The sequence below is a fragment of the Notolabrus celidotus genome, chromosome 1, assembly GCF_009762535.1.
Source record: "Notolabrus celidotus isolate fNotCel1 chromosome 1, fNotCel1.pri, whole genome shotgun sequence".
Classification (NCBI taxonomy): domain Eukaryota; kingdom Metazoa; phylum Chordata; class Actinopteri; order Labriformes; family Labridae; genus Notolabrus; species Notolabrus celidotus.
This window is the reverse complement of record NC_048272.1, coordinates 34,962,866-34,985,971: the sequence shown is the minus strand read 5'-3', so window position 1 is coordinate 34,985,971 and position 23,106 is coordinate 34,962,866. Positions and strand designations below refer to the sequence as shown.

Genomic DNA, 23,106 nt, shown 5'->3' with positions numbered 1-23,106 from the left:
CTCAATTGAGAACCGGCTCTCGGCTAGGAAAACAGGTTCCAGAGCAGCACCAACTCTTTGCTGGTGTGGATCATAGACTGTATCTACAATGGACAGCGTGGCTTCACCTTTACCATTGTGTGGTTTTGAAGCCAAAATATCCTGATCCAGAACGCTGCCATCTTGTAAATGTTCTCCAGAGTCTGCGCAGTAGGGAATTTGTGCGTTTCCATGGTGACAAGCAACACACTACAGCGTACCGTCCCGAGGTCCTATGGAGTTACTCTATGGCAGCTGTCAATCAAAGTAAAACCGTATCTAAAACCCCGTTTTTTAACCTCTGATAACTAACCAAAAAGAAACTTTTCAGAAAAAAGAGGCCTTGAACACAAAACAGTCAAATACTAACTACATATCACCACAGCATACGGATGTGAGAAACATTCGTACAACGTGTATTTACTTTTTAAAGTTTGACTGCAGCCCCATTCAAATGAAAGGAGGAGACAGAGTTTTTGAACTATACTGCAGCCAGCCACTAGGGGGAGCAGTTTCTGTGGCGGCCTCCCTTTGAGCCGAGCGAGATCACTTCCATTTTATATACAGTCTATGGTCTAGAACCACGAACTGGGCCCTGCTTATGTCAGGGGCAAGGGGTGAGGTTGCAGCGACCAAAAAGACAAAACAAGAGAGTTTCTGCCATTTTCCTGCAGCATAAAAATAACATTAAGTTCTCTTCGGGACCTCATGTGATTACTAAAAGCCAGGAGCAACAACAGCAAGCATTCTACGTTGTCCCCCATCGTTGTCATAGCTTTTTCTAGCGTCATATAGAAGTGATGTTATGACATGGCTCTTCCACGGGCTCAAGTGGGTGGAATAACAAACTGGTGCCGAGTTTGTTTGCAAGTTGAACCAGCTCCGAACCAGCGCAAGCTCCAGCCAAGAACTAGAACCAGTTTTGCGTTGGTTGAAAAGGGGTACGAGTGGCAGCTTCTTGCTTTAAAAATTACAGAGGTCTATCAGACACAAATACAACAGACAAGGTGCGTCAACCACGACGTGCTGTCTTTACTGTCCGGTTTAAACAACCCTAACTCTACAATCACACTGTGATTACCTTTACAAACATACCCCAGAGATAGTTTGGAGTGAATCTGCTCAGACTCAATCAGGGATTCAATGATACTTCAACATATTCAACAAAAAGCAATGACCAACGTTAGGAATATGATAACCAGTCGTGCGGACACGCGAAACAGCCAGCAGGAAGAAACACGTAACCAAAACACTGCAAAATAAATAACCAAGTGAGACATCTCGCATCCTTATGATCTCTCAAGTGTAGCACGAGGAAAACAGGGACCAGGAAGTAGCAGGTAAACCAAACACAGCAACACAGCTGCAAATGTGGCGTCACTACATTTTTCAGTCCGGGAGCATTTAACACAAAAATAGAGAAAGAAAAGCTGCTAATCTGTAAACCACATTTCATGGTAGTGCAACAGTAATGTGCAAATGTTTGAGGCAACACGCATTGACATCCAACATAATCATACAAAGTCAGAGACTTACTGTGTGAGGTTTACATTTACAGCAGCTCACCCAAGCGGCAACCTCTGGTCTTAAAATATGAAGCCCATGCAGAAGTGTTAAAAACTGCAGTTCATGGAGCGTCCGCTAGAGGCTGGTTCCAGAAGTACCAGAAACCACATACACACCCATTCAAAGAAGACGATCTTTACAGCAGAAATAAACATGTTTACAGCCTGGTTCAAAAAACGAGTCTAGTCTGGATAGCTCATTTCTCAATCAAGGGGTGATTTTTTTCAGAACACAGCAATTTCGAAGATATTAAGATTATGAGTTTTCCAATATAAGAGGCACAGCTGACGTGATTTGACAGGCAGGAACACTGTAGCTGTTGGCTAAGAGGCTCAAAGCCTGCCTTTAGGTTCAGCATTTCCAATATGGCACCCGCTGACGATTGGCTTCAAAACAGCACTCAGGAACAGAAGGGTGACATCACGGATACTACGTCCATTATTTATACAGTCTATGACCTCACCTTCAATTTTTATCTTACAACACATCCTTTCTCTCTTCTTTCATATCTATATCCTCCTCTTCTCCAACCATCGATCAGTGGAGCAAACTTTTACCAAGCCGCACATTGGAACTGAATCATTAGTCTTACACAAATGACAAAAGAGGATTTTTAAATATGTTTAGAGTTGAAAGAGTCAAGTTTGATTACAAAGCTGGTTGCTGAATAAGAACAATTAAGTTTTAGTGCAAGTTAATATTTGATTGGTTGAATAATCATTTCAATAATCGATGACTAGCTGCCTTTAGACCAACCCTGGTTTGAAGCTGCTTAAACTTGAGTTTTCTCTTTCTCATGATACGACTTAAAATCAGTGACTGAATATTTTCTGACATATCACTCCAGCCCTGAATCTTAGAAAATAACAAACAAATGTATTTCTCACAATACACTAAAACAATAACAGCACGTTTGGTTTGGATAACTACTGAAATACATCAGATGTCGACAGTAAGATAAGCATAACGTACTTAAGCTTATTAGGAGATCTGCTGATGTTTAATTGAACTTGAAATAGAAATTAAAATGTGACTCCTGACCAAACTAACATTTCTGCTAATAACTTGAGGTAACATTAAAAAAAACATGTTACAGTCTCCATCATACTGCAGGGGCAGAGACAGAAACTGGTGCCATGTAAGTTTTCTATCTTTCATGTCAGATGAAATCTCTGATCATATTAATTTTCTTCTTGTGTTAACTTCTTTAGGATCATTAATTTATTTAATCTTGTATAAAGCTCACAAGGGAAAAAAACTACAACTAACATAAAAATATGAAAGTATATGAATTGTAATGAAAACATATTTAGTCTCCATGTTTGAATCAGCCATTTGAATAGTAATGCTGCAGTCAGACAGGCTGCGTATTGGGTTGTTTGAGAGACACTCTGCTTTCATCCATGGCACATTGTCTTTACCTTCAAAGAGACATAGGCAGGCTTCTCACACACACACACACACACACACACACACATATATATATATATATATATATATATATATATATATATAGATGGACATTCATAAACTGTTTGGCTTTGAACATTATGTCCATACTCCCAGAAAGTCCACCTGTGCCTCGCCAAACCTCCACAACACATCCAGTCCAGTGAGATTACGCCCGCCCCCACAGTCTGCCCCCGCACACATGCTCGCTGTACAAGGCAGGATATGAATATATCTGCCATTCCCCGGCACTGCGCAGGTCGAGCTGCACTCTGTGAGCTACAGCAGGAGGAAATTGAAGATGAAAAACAGGCAAATCAATAGAGCCTGGCTTTCAGACCAACGGGATACGTGGCCAGAGGGGAAGCGGAGCTTATTGTGGATCTCATTTCACACTCACCCAAACACAATTTATAATATCACAACCACGTAGAAGAGAAGCTCAACATTTAGACACACGCTTACAGTCAGAGCCAAATGTTAGAGAAGGAAAAAACACCGCTGGAAAACAAGACTGTGGTGTGAACATGTGAAATAGGGACTTTAAGCACAGGTGTAAAAAGACCCTCAAGTATAATTAAAACATTCTTACACTATTCATAATAGCTCTCATTTAGACTCTCACTAAAAAAGGAATTAGTCAAAATAAAATATGTTTCATTGTTGAATGTATATTTGTATCTATGTTATTCAAGCTTAGGTTAAAGAAAATGTCTTGAAAGCTTAGTCCTTAAAATACAAAAATGAAAGGGAAAGAAATCTGAAAATTAATGTTGTAAATCAAATCAAATATAAAAATAAATAATAAAAATCTGTATTTTATTATTAATAAACTGATAATTCTACTCTATGCATCATTGGATTTAATTTAACAATAATGATCTAAAAATGTACAGAATTACATACACACATCCTTCCAATCATTTCACTCTTCATAATTTGAGGATTTTGTTCTTTTTTATGCCTCTCCTATGTGTTCCATTGTCATGGTGACACCGTGTGAGCTAACCAAGACAATATTGAAGACGAGTAAAGATGAAGATGCTCCCTCATCATAAAAACAATGCTTTCCGTACAGTACTCCAATCTCATCCACGTTGTCTTCTAAAAGCTCTCTGAATCCAGCGTTACCAAACAGTGATGCAGAGGAACAGAGCTCTCACTGCATCAGCAGCATCACAAGCTTCACTATTGCTCTGCAGGGGGGGGGGGGTCTGAAACAGACATGGCTGCTGCAGAGCTGGAGGAAAGCACTTCTGGAGCAGACTGCAATCAGGCAGTGACCAGCCGCACTGAACACAGGCAAGAAAAGGACACGTGAAGAAGGAATATTACATCATTAAAAACATGATGCACAAAGTAAACTTAGGGTATGACTTCATATATTGAGACTTATGGTTAATATAATGTGTAGCAGTCTCTTTTCTTTTATAAACCTGTTTTATTTTGTCTTTGATCTATATTAATATGTTTGATTCAAAATGACCCTTTACATTACTACACTGGAGGCTGGAGAGTATGAGTAAAAGGGGTGGGAACAGAATAAAACACTGACACTACATGAGTCCAGGAACAACTAAACATGAATTAAAAGCCCTTACCATGAATCTTTACACATATATTTTCATTTACATCAGAAACATTGATTCACTACCCCTCTTCAAATCAAAACTCAAAACCCAAGCTGCATTCTCTCTATAATTTCACTGCTTCATTTTAACTTGGTGCTACGTTTGTTGTTGTTTTCATTTATTTTATTGTGTTATTTTATTTATTGTGTTTTTAATCTCTCTGTAAAGCGCCCTTGACAGCTGAGAAAGGCGCCTTTAAATAAAATGTATAATTAGTTTTATTTAAAACAAAATTAATTTGATTCTCTGATGTTTTCATATATTTTCACTCTCACTGGATGATGTTTGAACCCTAGCATCAATGTTGCAGCTGTCATACTAAGCAGCCAGCGTCCAGGCGGTGTACTGGGAGAGTAGTGAGTCTCGCCATTAACACACCCTGCCTGAATGTACCAGGACCAGACCGGTAATCAGGGGAACACAATGGAGAACAATGGCAAAGGTAATATCAGAGGGGTGTGGGAGAGAGGAGTTAACAGCTGGGTCAGTATGACACAGAATCAAACCAGGGACATCTGAAACATCTGTTTCAGGGCAGTGATGAAGCGGACGCTCAGTGATGAGGAAGAGGAGGAAGACTGAAATACTGCTGCCTGATCAGGCTCGTCTGACTCCTCTCTGTCCAAACCAAACGGAAAGCTGCTCTCTCGTGGAACAAATTAGTGCTTATAGAAAATATAAACCAAAACAGATGCAGGACTTTAAAAAAGAGGAATCACAAGCTTACATGAAATATCCACTACAGTGCATCTGACTGAGCCTCGTTAAAAGACGTTTGCAGCAGCAGTGCTCCTTGTAAGACTTGTCTTCTTCCAAATGTGGAAAGGAATGTTTTCCAAGTCAAGCGAAGGCATGACGCCCCAAACAGCCATCTTGTTGTTAGGTAAGCTCTGAACATAAAGGAGAGATAGCCTCTCTCAGCACTTGTTCACAAACACATTTACATGACATTTCCATTTCCTCTTTGAGCCCAGCGTCCTGTCCACAGATCCACGAGGGTTCGCCCTGGCTGCTCCTTATGACAACATTTGCAGCGCAACATGTTTGAGACGAATGAATGCAGGATTGTAAGGCATAAAATAAGAGGTTTAAAAGAGCTGTCTTAGTCTAGTTCATGAAATGAACTGAGAAACCACAACAGGTCTTTAGGAGAGGCAACCAAAGGACCAAAATGATGGGGAAGTCTGCGTGTGTGCGTGTGTGTGCGTGTGTGTGCGTGTGTGTGCGTGTGTGTGCGTGTGTGTGTGCGTGTGTGTGCGTGTGTGTGTGTGACTAAAACAACAGGCCGGCTTGAGAGGGAACAAATCTAGGTTCAAAAGGTTCAGAAGTGCTGCTCTATTTTAAGACCAAATCTCTTTAAAAGCATGTGAATAAGATAGAGCCTGTTTGCAACAAGGGGAACTCTCACCTCAGTCATCCCAAATGGAACCATTTGCTCAAAGTGTCAGAGCGAGGTGCTTATGCAAAAGAGAAACCAGGCATTGGCCATTCTCTTACCCTTTTGTCCCCAGTAGGCCCGCCTCTGAGCGTTATAAAACAAGGCGACTGTGAGCAGGTCGGTGGCGAGTGAGTGGCTTGACCCTCTCAGTTGTTTTTCTTCCACACTGCTCCTTATTTGCTCTCTCTTTGCCTGCCTGACAACACCCTCTGAGCAAACACTCGCAAAATGTGAGCGTGGATTTTTTTGCAATCCGGGTTTCACCTCGTTCACACGAAGCATTCAGGTATTTTAATTGCCACTTATTTGGTTTATTATCGTTACGGTTAGTTACATGAAAAGAAAAGAGGCAGTTTGGAGAAGGGAAACGGAAAAACTGGGAGGGAGTCAATCTGGTGGAGCCTAAAATGGCTGCCTGCAGTTCAAAAGGTGGAGAGACAGAAGCTCTGCATATTGGTGAGCTTGTTTCGCTGCTTTATGCTCGGCCAAGTATGACGAGAAAGCAGGACAGGCGGCTTAACGGTGTGAGAAAGAAGAGGAAATGAAGGACAAAACATAAAACAAGAGCAGAAGAGAGGGAGAGAGAGGGAGAGAGGGGGGAGAGAGAAAAGAGAGAGAGAGAGAGAGAAGAGAGAGAGAGAGAGAGAGGGAGAGATGATTACGTAGATAGCCTGCCTCACCCCCTTTCTGCCTTGTTTTTCTCCCCCCAGCTACCTCCTCCCCCTCCTCCTCCTCCTCCTCCATTATTCTCCCAAGAAGCATTGCTTCTTGGCACAAAACAGAATTAACCAGCACAGCCCTCTGCAACACTGCTCCCCCAGCTCGGAGGAAACGCTGCGCCTGATTGGAGCAGCTCCAGAGCTCCTGCGCCAATGGAGACGAACCTCTGAGGCAGGCGTCACAGCGATTTTTGTTTTTAACCCTGTTGTGCAAGAGAGCGAGCCACACAACACGGAGCAGCTGCAGGAGGACGGCTACGGAGGAGAGGGGGAGATATGGGACTGCATTAAAAGAGAAGAGAAGCTTCGACGTTAGATCATGACGTGTGCTGTGTTTGATACCGAAAGATACAATAAATAAAAGCATGATTTATTATTTTAACATCTTTACTTTCACACAATAAAAAGTAACAAAACACACGACTGCTCTTCACACTTTATCTTCTCAAACAGACGTAGAGCCGAACACTGGCCGGCTGAACATGGTCACACAGACACAACACACATGAAACGCCATTAACATATCAATAGCTACACCTGCCCTCCATGTAATGATACAGAATGCCATCAGCATGCAAATGGTAGGCTACAAGGACCAGGTTTTCCCCCTCTCTTTTCCTAGTCCACACACACACACACACGTACACCTCCTGCTCCCTCTCTTCTCTCTCTCTCTTCTCCAACTGTCTGCAGCGAGACAGAATCCTGTCTTCTTCTTTTGGACATGTGCCAACATCCTGCTTCACTCCCTCATGTACGAGCGCGCACACACACACACACACACACACACACACACTCACACACTCACACAGAGCCGGGTTTACATTCTGTGTGGTGTTGTATGATCGGTTCTCATCAGACCACAGCGCTCACCTTTTGTAACCATGTTCTCTGTGGACAAATCATGACACGTCTTTCTGTGTGAGTGTTCAGTGAATGTGAATGAGACTTTGTTTCCTTAGTAAACAGAAAACTGGGCCCGGCTTAACCTTGACTGTCTGCACATTCCTTAGATCTCAAATGTTTCAGAGGCCCGTATTGGGAAAGAAGGGTCCACATCCTGCAAACTGATCCACAAGCACAAGGCTGCTCCTGGAGGCAGTCCTCCTTCAAGAAAAGGTTGTAACTCAAAACCACATCGCACTGCGAGAACATAGTGAACCGGAGTTCGAGGGCCTAGAAAATCAACATGCCGGTCAGCACACAACAGAGCGGCGACAAACAAGCCGTGCAGTACATTCTTAGCTTTCCCAGGGTGGCAGGGTGAGTAAAGAAGGCAGGCCAGGGTCAGGGGGAGTGCTGGTGGGGCTCAGGTTTCCTATGGTTCTGAGTGGCCAGGTTTGCAGCCTGCAGCAGCCCACACAGTCTATTAAAAGACGCGAAGCATATTCAGAGAATGCCAGTCGCAACCAATGAAAACAAGGCTCGGGGACTCTGCAATCTGGCTTTGCAACAGACATCAAGATCAATCCGAATACTTGGCGCTGGGCTGGGTGAACACTCCTAGCAGGGCACAAGTGTAATCTTTATGCTCCTTGTGAACAATGTCGACGACACACTGTACCGGGGGGCATGCATACTCTTTATAATGGGGTTTTCTGAGTTGTACATAAAAATAATCATAATAATTCATTGGATTTATATAGCGATTTTCTTAAAGCTCAAAGTGGCTTTACATAAGATAAAAGTAAAAATAAAACGGGTAAATAAAACAGAACAAGGACAGAGGTGGGGAGGGGGTAGAGGTCATGTGTTGTATGGTGTTTGGTGAGGTGGTTTTTAAATGATTGAAGTGAGTCAGTTGCAGATGTGTGGAGGGAGAGAGTTCCAGAGAGCCGGGGCAGCAAGGGCAAAGGCTCTGTCCCCCCAAGGTGCGGAGCTTGGACTTGGTGATAGGGGACAGGAGATTAGCATCTGATATATAGATATATAGATGTGAAAACACAAAAGTGATAATAACTTTGAAGCTCCTGATGTTTCCTACTGATAAGGAAGGAGAAGTGATAAAGGAGGAGTGATTGGAGGGAAGCCTGCAGTACAACCAGTTTGGTTTGTGACACGTCAGACATAAATATCAGTATAGAGCTGCAGTCATATGTGCTGTGGCGTATTCATTGACCTGACGATGGCTCGTACAGCCTCTCTCTCTCTCTGCTTGTTATGTCCACAGCTCGGACTCAGAGTGCAGCACAGAGCCAGAGAGAGGCTACGTGGTGCAGCTGACTGAGGCTCAGAGACTCAGGCAGGCGGGGAGGGCAGCCATTAGTGCTCGGGGAGGAAAAACACTACACGAGGAATAATAATAATATGTGTAAAACACTAATTTTTTACGCATGACGCGTTGAGTTTCATGAGTGTTTCATGTGAAAATGACACGGCATATCTAACCGTGAGACTGTGTTTTGTGTAGCAATGATTTCAGTGAATTATCGACATTATCACTATTATAAAACTGTGTCCTATGAAGCCTGTAGCTCGGTGGAAACCTGTGTTTGCCACCTTCCTGTTCCGCAGTTCAACTCGCAGTTTACTCACACGTTGGAATAAAAATGGAGTCTAAAAAAAGGAAACAAGAGCTCCCCTTCTAAAATACCACCCATTTCTCTGAACCGCCACCGACCGACAGAGACTGGGGGTTGGTAGGTGGGGGGAGGTGAAGAACAGCAAGTCATTACCCAACAAATCTGCTGGTTTGGTGATTACTGTGGAGACATCTATACACAAATAGAGAAAACATAAGCATCTAAGCTCAATTCACACGCCTGAGCGAGGTGAGGAATGCTGCCAACGACGAATGCATTAGCCAAACACCACCATGATGAAGAAGGCACCATCTACTAAAAGTCAACATTTTACAACCCAAATACACATAAAGTCCCCTCCTTGTGCCTACTTTATTATGATTTCAGCGTATACACAATGTAAGGTTCCTCTTGTGTGAAGTTGTGCATGAAAAGAAGAACACAATCAACTGGAAAACATCCAAAAAGTTAGCTCCCATGCTAGTGTAGCAATTGTTGCCTATGGTTTGTGTGCTAACCAACACAGCAGCAGCTGGGTGCTCAGCTAACATTACATGAGTCGTCATTACTGATCAAATTGCTGGTTGTGTTTGTTGGTAACTTTCAGAGAATTCGACACTTTGTGGGAGCCCACTAACATTCAACACCGTGGAATAAATAAATACATCACGCAACAAATTGTTCTGGTTGTCATAAAACAGATTAAAGCTCCTTTTAGTGGTTTTATTAGTAAACTTCCCAGTCGAGTAAAGGATGTGATGGTTAACTTTCGCCTTAAAATGAACTTAACACAGATCGTGCTACTTATAATGTTTTAGCAGTCAAATGTTAGATTAGTTTAAATCTATCAGCGGAAACTTGTTTTAAAAATAACATACAAATAATGCTTCAAAAAAGACATTCATATGTAGTTTTAATGGTATTTGAGCAGAAGAAGCCCACTGAGGCTGAACTGAGGGCACCCTCACAAACTCAGAAAAACTCACAAAATGCATCAAAAAGCTTCACTCATACGCCTGCTTAATATAATGCTCTAAAATGTGATGATTTCCACTATTAATCAGTGTATTTATAGTCGAAACAGCCTGGCTATGGAAAACAACACGAGGGTCTGATGTAAAAGCCATGGATCCACTCTCAGGCAGGAGCAGCCTGCACAGCACACCATCAATATGGGAGCTAGATCAGGCTACTTCACAGAGGAAAGACAGAAAGACTCACTAACTTCTTATTATAAACTTAACAGGACATAAAGCTGAGAGCTAGCTGAACAGGTTAGCTCCACAGCTCTGTTTGGTGGATGAAAACATGTTAGTTAGTGCGTGACTCTTGTATTTGTGTTACAGCCTCATTTTGTAGTTAGTGGTATAAAATATTAACACATATTAAAAAGTACTCACCTAAAGAGGCATTCCAAACTTGTTCAAGCAAGGTAAGTTCATGTACAGTAGCAAGTCCTTAGAGTATCCCAACATCAAATCCAAGCAGACCAGTAGGCCTGTAGTCCGGCCTCGGAGTCTCCTGTATCCTTGCCCTCAAAAGTAGCTCCCTCTCCAGGGGTAGAAAACAAACTTCTCAGTGTCTCCCACGCATAGACGGAAAGTTAAATTCCCTGTCCTGTTCGGGTGTACTGCATCCATTGAGGTGCTATGATAGATCCCCGTTGGAAAAATCCATTTATTGTAGTGTTTGTTATATTTACAGTCGCTATTTATAATGGGGTATATGCTGCTGTATGTGATACAGGGCTCTGATTCTGTCTCGGGTCCTTACATTTCGCCGAGGCGCCCATCCCCCTCCTCGCCGGCATCGACCGCGGGACCCAGCGAAACTGACACACAACCACGCCACAGGGTTTCCCTGGCCGCCGTGCAGGGGCTCTCTGCTTGGGCGGCTCTTGTCGCGAAGTCCCGCCCCTTGCTTGAGATTGGACGATGGATCTGTCAATCATGTGACGCGCGTTCGTCTTTGGTGAATTACAGCATAGACATATATACGTAGACGCCGCATTGACTGGCTGAGTCGTACGTCAACGTCGCCGCCATGTTGAAGGTGGCAATCTGTAAAGATGCACGACACTCATACGTAGAAACATGCCTACCGATTGTTGTTACATGATCACACTGGTGTAAATTTGACTTACTAACATTAGCAGAGCTTTCCAAATATACGTAAATACATATTAAAATAAATTATTCAATATATTAAGGATCTGAAACTTTGTGGTCAGATAACTTTAAATGCTTTTAAGCGGTCCTTAAATGACTTGAAGGCTGATGCATAGTCTGCAGATGTTTTGTTTAAATGTCACTCATACTGTTTTTCTGCAGGTATTTGTTGTATAGCTGTTGTATACGTCTGCTATTTGTGTATTGTCTATTTATAACTCTGTCACTGTGCTGCTGCCTATTTTGGCCAGGACACTCTTGGAAAAGAGATTTTTAATCTCAATGAGCATTTCCTGGTTAAATAAAGGTTATAAATAAAAATAGATGATATTAAATTACATAAATATATAATTTAACAGACTTTGTACTTTTTTTTTCAAAATAATTGTCGTTTTAAGTCCATACATGGATTTTAATCCTTTATTATAAAAACGGTTGATCAAAATGAGTTAAATGCAACGGAACATTTCATTTTTTTCATAGAACCCACAGTGTCACATCTACTTGTATTAGTTTACACGGCAGACCCGCCACATTCAATATGGCGGACGCGCTGACGTATCTGAGCAGCGGCGTCTACGTATAAATGTCTATGAATTACAGCGCCCAGTGTTTTTTTCCATGAGCTACGTCAGAAAGGGGGCGGGGTCTGCTATGGGGAGGGGTGCGAAAAACTCTGAAGCATTATGATACTGGTTTCTGGTGGCGCACACGGAGCAGAGCTGCAGAGAGGGGCCGGATTCCGAAGATAATTTGACACCGAACAGAGGATTTGTATCTTTAAAGTTTCGGGAAATGCTCGTTTATAAAATTAAAACGCCTTGGAATTGCTTTTAATTCGTTAGCGGGATTCTGAATGCTTTTTATTTGAGGGTTATTATTCTTCAATTCACCCTGGAAGGAGCTTTTACACTAATACATGATACACGGGGTCTCTGGGGCCCACATCCAGGGACACCAGAGGCAGGGTTAGCCCATTGGGTCAGCCCCACCTACCGGAATGTCAGATGAATGGAGTCTGAGGTGTCGCTCTGGTAGCATCTGGTGAGGGGTTGGACAGGGAAATTGACCAGTGCTCCTGGGCTGCACCTCCTTAGTACTGGTCCCTCCTACTTTTGTTGTCGCTGCTGAAATCAGCGTCTTCTTCCCGCATTTGGCAGAGGCAGAAATTATGACCAGCACAACGAGAATATCTGGTAGTAGAGGCTCCATATAACCTACTATTGCACGATGTTGCATCTTGGACATGGGTGCAAAACTGTGTCAGTGAATCATCATCACAGGAGAAACAAAATCAGTATTATTGACCCTATATTTATGCATCTAAAAATATATCAGACAATGCATACCATACATACATAATTGTGCAAAACAAGTGACATAAGGAGGTTGTATTTTTCATTATACACAAGTTAAAAAGTTCCTTTACATTATATGTCATGCACAAGCCTTTAAACGATGCATCCATCTGTTTATCAATGAGTCTTCCATGACTGATCCTGCTTCATGTCTAATGTCTCTCTGTCTATCTTTATTCCCATCCTCTAATAAATCAAGACACATTCCTCATATGAACAAATCTTATTGCCAATAAAGATTCTGATTCAAGTCACAATGCCAGGATTGTTTTCTTGTCATGTCATGACACTTGGGGAGAGGGTCGACTTTGATTGGCTGTGGTGATGAATGCCAACGTCATTTGTTGCAGTGGTCTGAATTGAAGACGATGAAATTAGACAGCAGAATAATAAAATTGGGTTTTACTGTGGGTGTAGCTCTTCTCTCATAAAAGTGGATGTGACTCAAGAAAGAATAAAACGGAGTTAGGTTGAGGTCTCAGGGATTTTTAATGTTTATAGATGGATACATAAAGGATTTGGTCGACGTGATGTAAAATAAGTTAACACTTAGATGTCTCATGTTGTCACAGACTTCTGATTATTGGCATATAAAAATAATAAACCATTTTAATGCAGAAAAAGTGTAACGACTGCAGCATAGTGTTGAGTAACAAGATCTAGCATTTGTGGGTCTGTCCACTCGTGGTCACTATGCAGTCTAAATGATTCAACGTGAGAAAGCCTTTGTAATTAATCCGACAACATGAGATTATCTAAATTAACTTGATTTATTCTGACATCTAATGGTGAACATAAGAAGGTTATAATTCCCCTAAAAATAAGTCTGCGCCTCCTCATCCCTATTTGCGGTTTTCTTTGTTTCCCTTTCTTTTCACTGCTGCCAGAATCATTTCCTCGAAAACGTCATGAGGTTAACAATTGAAGGGCAGCTCACAAGTCGAGCAGCCAGACTGCCATGTTAGGCACTGATCATGTTCAACAATAGTGCCATTGTTGCAGCGGTGAAACAGCAATGTCATATGGCCAGTCCAAACAGCAGCGCACTGCAACATGGCTGTTCAACCCTCCCCCACACTGCCTGCTCTGCCACAGCTCCAGCACTACTCCTCACCATATGCACCGTCTCTGTGTTGTAGTCTGGAGGGTACAAACACGACTCAGGCTGCTTGTTTTCATCCAGAGGCATTTTAATTATTCTCATAGTCTGAAGCACTCAAACATTTTTTATATAACACAGGAGGTATCAAAGTGTGGATGTGACGAAAAGCTGACTTTGGGATTCCAATGTTTAGTCTTGATATACATTTCATTTTGCATGCACGACACTGCCATTTTATTAAAACATGTCTGTCACAAATAAATCTTTGACATTAAGTTAACTAAGAATTCAGGGAGTGGCAGCTCATGCCCACAAATACTTGTAAGTGAAAACAGAAACACACAACAGCTCATACAGCATTCTTCGTGTATTAAGATTATTAGTGTGCTAAACTATCACCAATGTTGTAACAATTGTCATTCACACAGTCACCTGCGTTCTTCTCAAACAGTAAGTGTACCACTTCATTTTTGTAAACTTTCCACAACAAAAAGCCAGAGTCCATATAGCCAGGAAAGACATTTAAACTACATGACATTTTGGCTTCACCACCATCAAACGGAACAATACTTCCTTATATTGTAACTCAGGATTTTTTCATCCCTCTGCGTAAAGAAAAAAAAAAACAACACAATAAAGTCCAGTAATTGTGCATACTGTGTAGGATGGCACACCACGGATTATACAGTATATGGCCCTAAGAGGAATATGTATTCAAAATATAGCCATTTATCATTAATAAGTAATGTTATTAAGTCTATAGGACAGGGGTCTTTGGGAAAGGTTGCACACACCACGCACAGTCATTTAAACGTCAGAAATGAGTGTTCACATATGATCAGTTAATAAGTTACCCTTCACGTAAGAGTAGTGGATGGAACAAGAAAACTCTAAATGTGCTTATTATAATTATTATTATAACAATATGTGTTAGGCTACAGTACACCGCCTGTTGAATAAGCATCATTACAATATTGGTCATTCAACGAAATACTTAATTTGACTTGCCATAACTGAACTTCGACAAAACACAAGATGGGTTTGAAAACGGATTAAGATTCTATTAAGACTCTGTTAAGTAGGTGACCTGGATAAAAAAAGAAAAAGGTCACTAGAAAGAGACTGCCATCATCTTGTTCCCCTGTGAAGAACTGGTGTGTCTCTCCCCTCCTGCTCTCAACCGCAGACTAAGCGGCTCAGACAAAGAATGAAAGGGAAACAAATGGCTGAGAGTGTTTGTTTTCTGGTGTTGGGACATTCCCTCTCTCCCTCAGTTCTCTTTTAAGGTTGTAACACTCTTGCATGCCGAGACTCTCTGTGCTGCTGGGTAATGCTGCCCCCTGCTGGTTGCGCGGTTGCACTGCAGGGTCATGCCTTCCCCATTGTGGATTTGAGACCCCTCAGAGCAGCTTCAGGCTCCCAGTGACATTGTTCACCATGTCCTCCTCACCCATTATGGCCAGGACCGTGCGGGACCCGGACTCCACCTGCAAAGGATGAGGCAGATTATTCTATAGCTGATATCTTCAAATATTTTCACACCAAGGCTCTAACCAGCACTGATAATATTTAGATTGTGACTTGTGGTATGACTGTCAGACATTTCCAGACCATGTAACATTTAAATGTAACATTTCAGTTTCTCCTCACCTGGGTCATCCCTGCATCCTGGACCAGGTAGGTAGGCAGGTTCAGGCTCATGGCCAGGGCCTGTAGCTCCAGTAGATGTGCCACATTGGTGCCCTGGACCACCACCTTCTTAGCTCTGTATCAAAATCATGCACATTAACTTAATCCTCATAAATGTTCACACACATTTACTTAATTATTCAAGCTCAGGATGAATGCTGGAACAACAAGGAGTATATTAAAGAGGTTTCTAAAAGTCTGTTAAAATGATTAAAAGAAAGTAAGGACAGAATCGTGTGATCCCAGAACACAGGCACGTATTGGTGGAGCAATGACGTGGGACCAAACAGCAGAAGTAGCACAGCTGTGCTGACCCAGTTTAAGGAATACATTTCCTTAATTCAAGAGAGTCAGGGTGAAAGTGTTTCACAAACCCCTCGGAATGAACATGAAGATACATCGGATGTGTTCACACTAAAGATGTCAACAATTAATCAAGTATGGATTAATTGATTGTTAAAAACTTACTCGAGCACATTTTTTTATATCGATTTTCTATCACGTGGAACATACATCATGTGGTCTTATATTAAAATACTTGAAATGTACATCCCTAGTTCACACCTAAGGACCTGGAGTGATGGTGGAGTAACATTTTGGATTTATGTTTGCTCCCACTGAAAGGAAATGTGCAATGTTGTATATGCCGAGACACTAATGAACACTACACCGCGTCATATTTCCACCGTGTGTTTTCAGGAATCAAAAGTAAAAGATATCTGGACTACAGAACAGTCGTTTATGGAATTACAGTCTTACAACCATTTTAGATTACTACTGTTGATTGTTTTCAGAGGTCTTTTCTTGCAGCTCTAATGTTTTGCTGTAGCTATTATGTGAATGGTTATTGAAGCCAAACTTACCCAGGATTAGGATTAACAGGGTACCTCATGTGATATAAAAATCACCCCATGTCTGTGATTCATGGGCCACATTTAAATGGATAGGTAATGTTGTATTCTCAAATTTGCAGACATTGTTCCTTGGGCAAGGTGTGCATCCACAAATGGCTATAAATAGGTAATAAAGTTATAACTGTCCAGCATGCTGAAGAATCGTAAAACGTTCCTTTCCATGGATCAAGCTTGTTCTTTTCTGCTATGCAGCGAGATGGTCACCCTGAATTTGTATCCCAGTAGCTATTTAAACTGAGATTTTGCAGGGGCAGTCGATGTGACTCTCAACTTGGAGGCAAAAAAACTGCACAAAGAAAACAATGAAGTCTGTAAAATTATAGCTCTGAACACATAAGATCTAATCCCATGATTGTATCAGACCATTACTTTCAAATAAGCTGTGTGTCTGACAGAATGTGGCAGGTAAGTGAGAGGGAATTTTGACTACAATAATCTTGGAGACAGGGGAGGGGTCGCACCGGAATAAAAAGTCCCTTGCTAATTGAGGTTAAGAGTCAATTAACAACGAAAAATAATATGTACATTTATTTTAACGCAACACAAGTGAACTGCCATCTAAAAAGTAAGGGATTTCAAATAAAGACATAATAAATGTATGACTTTTCATGCATCTCTTTTCTACCAAGATACCATTCATCCTTACCCACTGTGGTCCCACTTCCAGGCCATCTCCCTCCAGCTGTTCTTCTCCTGTAGAGCCTGGTACAAACCCACAGCAGCATGGCCGACCTGGGCTGCCACCTGCACATGCCGAGTTCACACCTTCACATTATGAGCTGTACTACAAATAGCATCTATGTGTTGTTTGACACAGCATTGTGATGAATCACTCTGGTGACTGGAATAAACTCTATCTTAAGACATTTACAGTAACATCTCTTATTACGGTTTGAGTGCAACTGATGCAAGCTCAGATTCCTCCTGATACACTGAAGACAGACTCTGTGAAACAACAGAACACAGAGCAGCTCTCTGAAACCAGAGATTATTAAATATAGCTGTACGAGCTTAAAAGTGAGCTTGATCAAAAACGTTGTCAGAGGAGCAGCAAACCATGACTAAGACATTGTTAAATATAGGAAATGCTCTCTTTGTGATGGCTTGTGTTTCCATCAGTCCACCTTGACACAAATAGACTTGCCTTTCCAACACCCATGGCAAGGTCCATGTTCACCACAAACACCATCTTGAACATGAGGTCATCGTCTCCCTCTTCCTGAGGGTCAGAGCACACAAAGGGAGACACTGAGATTTGGCTTTGGACAAACTCCACAAGGTCTAATGTACCATGGTGTACCTGTGGGGACTAAGGCTAGCTTATGGGCACCTCATTCTCCAGCTTGTTGTAGTAGTACATGGCCGCCTCCTCAGCCGACACATTCCGAGTGTGCAGAAGTGCCTGAAGATGGGAGAGACAAAGAGAGATGTCAGAGGTCATAGCAGTGGACGTTAAATGTTTACATCTGCCTTCAAACACATTCATTCATATGAACACAGTATGTCAGAGCAGTCTCTTAACAAAATGCATCAAACTACTACTTTAGATTTCTATAAATAGTGGTTACAGAGTCAGAATAAATCGAATCAATCCTTATCCTGAATAATAATGACAAGCCTTCTTTAACCTGTCTCAGGTGTGGTATCAAAATCTGAGTGAGACATTTCAAAATGAGTCCAGTCAGTCCAGAGGAAACCACTCCTAATCCTAAAGAAGCCATTGTCTAATAAAAGTGGATCCTTCACCTATAGGTGCTGATTGAGTACTGTATCACAGGTTCGATATGAGGACACAGAGGGAATACTACTTAAAGGAATGTCAACAACATGAATGCTAAGACAGATAAGAGTAATTTAAATCCTCTAAGATGATTTAAATGAGGCGACAGTAGTAAATAAGGGTAAAATTGTTCTTTATTTTGAATGATGTATCCATTTAATCATCAATAATCTGATATCATCAATGCAAAGTGAAAACACTTTTATGATTTACAAGTACACTGAAATCCCCAGCGCACTATTTTCACCATTTCCGTTCCAATAGTGCAACATGGGCACATCATATCGTCTTTAATCAAATGGTATACTGGCAGGTAGTGTGATAGCAAAAATATTACATCATAGTCCAAAGGATCAATTTGACACTGCGCTAAAATTAAACCTGAGGTTTACAAATCTTATTGCAATTGTCAACATTGCAGTGTGTCATAGTTCGGTGGGGGCATTTTCCTCTTAATAGGGGTGTAACGATTCATCTACTACATCCATGTATCGATTTATATTCCTATGATCCGACTACATCGATCTGTGCTTGGCAAGTTGGCCTTCCGGGCGACATATATCGATCTAACATCATTTTGATAAATCGATTGTATCAATACTAGGACATAACGCATTGCATATAAGCACGGCAGACTTTATATGGATGTGTTTTTTTTGCACTTTTAATGATAAAGACGTTAAACGTTACTCAATTCAGGCTGCCTGTCTGTGACGTGCAGGATGGCAGAGGAGAAGCCTGGGAGCGAGAAATTATCATGCCACCATGACGGTCCAGTGTGTGGAAACACTTTGGCTTTTGCAAAGATGGAAATGTTCTAAATAAGTCGCTCGCTCCAGTTAATTCAACCAGAAGTGTTGATTGCACTTTATTCAAATAAAATGTGAATGCATTTGCCATTAATCAATGTTTACTTGTTTGTTTATATCCATAATTAATTAATACCTGATTCCCTTACAAGAAACAACAGGAAACTAGGACTGTCCAGTATCAAGGTATTTATTTCACAGTCACACTGGTTGAATTTTTGGCTAAAAAGTTACTGAATCAATTTCAAGTCACTGAATCGTTTCGGATCTTATCGTTCTAAATGAACCAATATCGTCCTTTAATCGTATCGGCAACCACAATTCATGATACGAATCAAATCGTTGTTAAAAAGAATCGTTACCCCCCTACATTTTAATATGACAAATTTCACTCACACTTGTTGTCAATGTAACAGGGACAACAAATGAATGCTCATCTACCATGGAGCTGTTGGTGACACCATGAAGAAATAATGTACCGTACATGACCAATCTCTCTGAATGAGGCTCAGTTCTGAAGTGTAGATCGATGCGCATGCATCTCAGTTTACTGGGCGATAATTCAATAACGATAATTATTGTGATGTAATTTTTCTCAATATAGATATAACAAATGTTGGATAAAAAATTGATATATTTAAACGCCCATAACCTATTGTAACCTTAAAGGGAGAGGACTACTCACAACAATACTCTATAAACTGATACACAGCATACAATTTGATATATCTTTGTCGTAAATTTCAATGAAATTATGTAAATTATCTGAGAGAAATAAGAATCTACAAACCAAAACTTAACAAGAATCTTGTCTTACACAAAAGACGGTGCTAACATGAAGTTAGCACCATCAAAAATGAATTAATGATTTGATATTTATCGTGATAATTATCTATATCGACTGATATGAAAAATGTTATCATGATAACATCTTTTTCCAGTATCGCCCAGCTCTAATAACTATTATTGAATGAAGATATATAAGGGATACACGATATTGAATTTTTTGCCCATATCCAATATGCCGATATTTTACAACTAATTTACCCGATTACCAATGTATTTTTTTTCGCACACCTAATTGTAGAGATCCTTAATTCGCTTCTGTATTGGAATTAGCGTACAGTATTATGGTGATAGTCAGCTACATGTACCTTACAGACTGCTGCTTAAATTTAACTTAAAACATGAGCCCAACATGTGTGCAGCAGCCCATTATTTCATCAGTTAATTATATCGGCGGACATCGGCTTGTAGGCCGATATCTGATAGTTCATTTTAAAGCCAATATCGGCCGATACAGATAATATCGTGCATCCTTAAGATATATACACATGTGGCTCATATACTTAAAGCAGTTCCCACCTGTTTGGCTGCCTCCTCAGGGATGTCCAGCTCTCTGAGTTGCTGCAGAAACACAGGGTTCACATCCTGGGAGGCAGAGTCTGGACCTGACTGCTCTGATGGCTCCATTCTTCACTGCATCAATAAAAACAACAACAGTAAAAACACTGCACAGCAATGACCCACACTAGAATAAACCTGCTAATGCAACTCGAGCTCAGATTGAAAACTATCTGTTTGTGTGTATGTTACAAATTCAATTGCATCCATTAAGATGTTGTACAAAAGGCTCCCTTTATCATGCCTCTGAATACATGCATAAAACTGATGGGTGGATGTCTCATAAACAAAATATAAAAGCTAACTGTATAAAATAGATGATTTAACTATTTTATTATCTGAGCTAAGGTTATATTGTGTCTGCAGGTAAATGTGTTTAAGCTAGCTGACTCGGTTAATATCGTCGTTCGTTAGCGAGCTCTAACTCTTTCACTAAAGGCCGGATTAAAACATTTAATGAGTGTTATTTCACCTTCTCTTTATATGAAAGGGAGGAGTATGAAAACACATGAAATAGAAGATGCACTATGTTTCCTGAGAGCCTTGAAGTGTAACTGAATAAGTCATGAGTTAGCAATGCTAAGCTATGCTCACCATTCATCTGAGCATTGACAAACAATGCAGCTGACGTTAGCACAACTCACTCTCCTGCAGATTCTACAGAACCAGATATTAAATAACATCAGATTGCACGATAATGTTTGCCACTAATACATTGCTGGATCACATAAAAACATAAATCCACCTGTCTGTCTTGAAAGAGCTTGCTAACATTAGCTGCTGCTGAAGCTAACATTGACTGAGCTTGTTCCATCTTGTTTCTCATGTTACCTGATTCTCCTGTTTCTCCTGTTTTTGCGCAGCTAGCTTCACAGCAGGAACAAAAAGGACCGAGACTTCTCTTTGGGTTACACTGATATCAAATGCGACCAAGCGATGTCTGATTGAATGTGTTATTACATTCAGTGGAAGTCCAGACTACTGTCTCCAGCGTTACTCCATTTTGCACTTGTGTATGTCTTGGCTCGGGATGCCGCCTCTCCTCTTGTCGAGTGTGGGTTAGTGATTTTTGGTGATATTCACAGGGACGTGCCAAGACTTTATTCACTGGGGGGGCCCGACCAGTGCTGCCAGATACAGATGATAGTTTACAGCACAAAACCTGTCCAAAAAACCTGCAGAATGCACAAAAAAAAAAAAATACAATCAATATGTAGTTCAGTAATTTCACTTCTGCACAATAATCAGCAGCCAACCATCACATGTCGATTTAAGGTAGGCAAGGCAGGTTTATTTACAAAGCACCATTCATACAAAGAGCAATTCAAAGTGCTTTACAGAGTTTAAAAAAAACAGAACAGTAACAATCAACAAAAACAGACAGAAAACACTTCAAAGATTAAGCGCTTTGAGTGGTCAGAATGACTAGAAAAGCGCTATATAAGTACAAGTCTATTTACCATTTACTTCAAAGATTAAAATTTTATATGTGGCCAATTATGTTTGAACTACTCTCTCTCTCTCTCTGTACTTATGTATTTACGTACAGTGAATAGTGTTGGGTCTTATTATTGAGTCTATCCCACTGAATTTCAGGGTTGAGTTTGAAGCTCGACAAAACAGAAAAGGAGGAGGTGTTTGTGCTTTTTTGAGAGACAGTTTTCTTTGTAAGAAGCAAACGTTTGGAGAATTCTCATCTTTTGAATATGTCTCATTTAAAATGGAAATGAAATCCTCATCCAATGTCCTTTATATGTTGTTTACAGGCCACTGAAATACTCTCCAGGTTTTATGGATGACTTTGCTGAGATGCTCTCAATCGTTTGCACTGAATTTCACTGTGTTATTACGAGGGATTTTAATGTACCAGAATGCTACTATATTTATTGTCATTCTATTTACCCCCCATCAGAGCTAGTGACCGGTCAAACATCACAATCCTTCACAAGTGTCTTGCAGATATAAAATCATGCATGGCAGACAACTTTCTTCAATGTAATGACACAAAATCTGAAATTATTTGAATTGGTCCAGCAGCAAAAAGAACCCTGATCATGAAAAATCTAGATAAATTAACAAACCACGTAAAACCATCAGCAAATAATCTTGCAGTCATTTTATCTTATCTTCTGTAATTCACTATACACATCTTAATCAGAAATCCATCCTCCTCCTTCAGACAGTAAATGCAGCAGCTCGGATTTGAACTAGAACTAAAACATGTTCCCACATCACCCCAATTTTAGCATCCCCGCATTGGCTCCCTGTTGTTTTTAGGATAGATATGACACTTTTATTCACATATAAAGCACAACATGGACATTTCTGAGCTTATGAACCAGGACTCAGTTCGAGGTCCTCTTGCAGTGCTTTGCTCGCTGTTCCAATGTCTAAACTAAAAACTAAAGGGTACAGGGCCTTAGCTGTCAGAGCCCCCCGACTGTGGAACAGCCTGCCAGAGGAAATCAGACTTGCAGGGTCAGTCCATAATTTTATTTCACTATTCAAGACACAGACATAGTAAATCTTTAAATGTTTT

General features: G+C 40.9%; 2 protein-coding genes across 2 annotated transcripts in view; both read right to left on the bottom strand.

The window, feature by feature from the left end:
- The window catches only part of setd5 (SET domain containing 5), a 35,954-nt gene extending 24,755 nt beyond the window's left edge, over window positions 1-11,199 (bottom strand). The window contains 1 exon segment of the mRNA XM_034681091.1: window positions 10,744-11,199. The gene's annotated coding sequence lies outside the window, so the exon portion shown is untranslated.
- Window positions 11,200-14,038: 2,839 nt separating this feature from the next.
- Window positions 14,039-21,648, bottom strand: si:dkey-19e4.5 (UBA_like_SF and PTH2 domain-containing protein). Its single transcript, XM_034693931.1, has 7 exons — window positions 21,399-21,648; window positions 20,529-20,642; window positions 17,905-17,976; window positions 17,719-17,793; window positions 17,221-17,318; window positions 15,622-15,736; window positions 14,039-15,458 (listed from the first exon to the last, which is right to left on the bottom strand). The coding sequence occupies exons 2-7, from the start codon at window positions 20,634-20,636 to the stop codon at window positions 15,372-15,374; spliced, it is 555 nt and encodes a 184-aa protein (XP_034549822.1). The 5' UTR covers window positions 20,637-20,642; window positions 21,399-21,648; the 3' UTR covers window positions 14,039-15,371.
- Window positions 21,649-23,106: the final 1,458 nt, after the last annotated feature.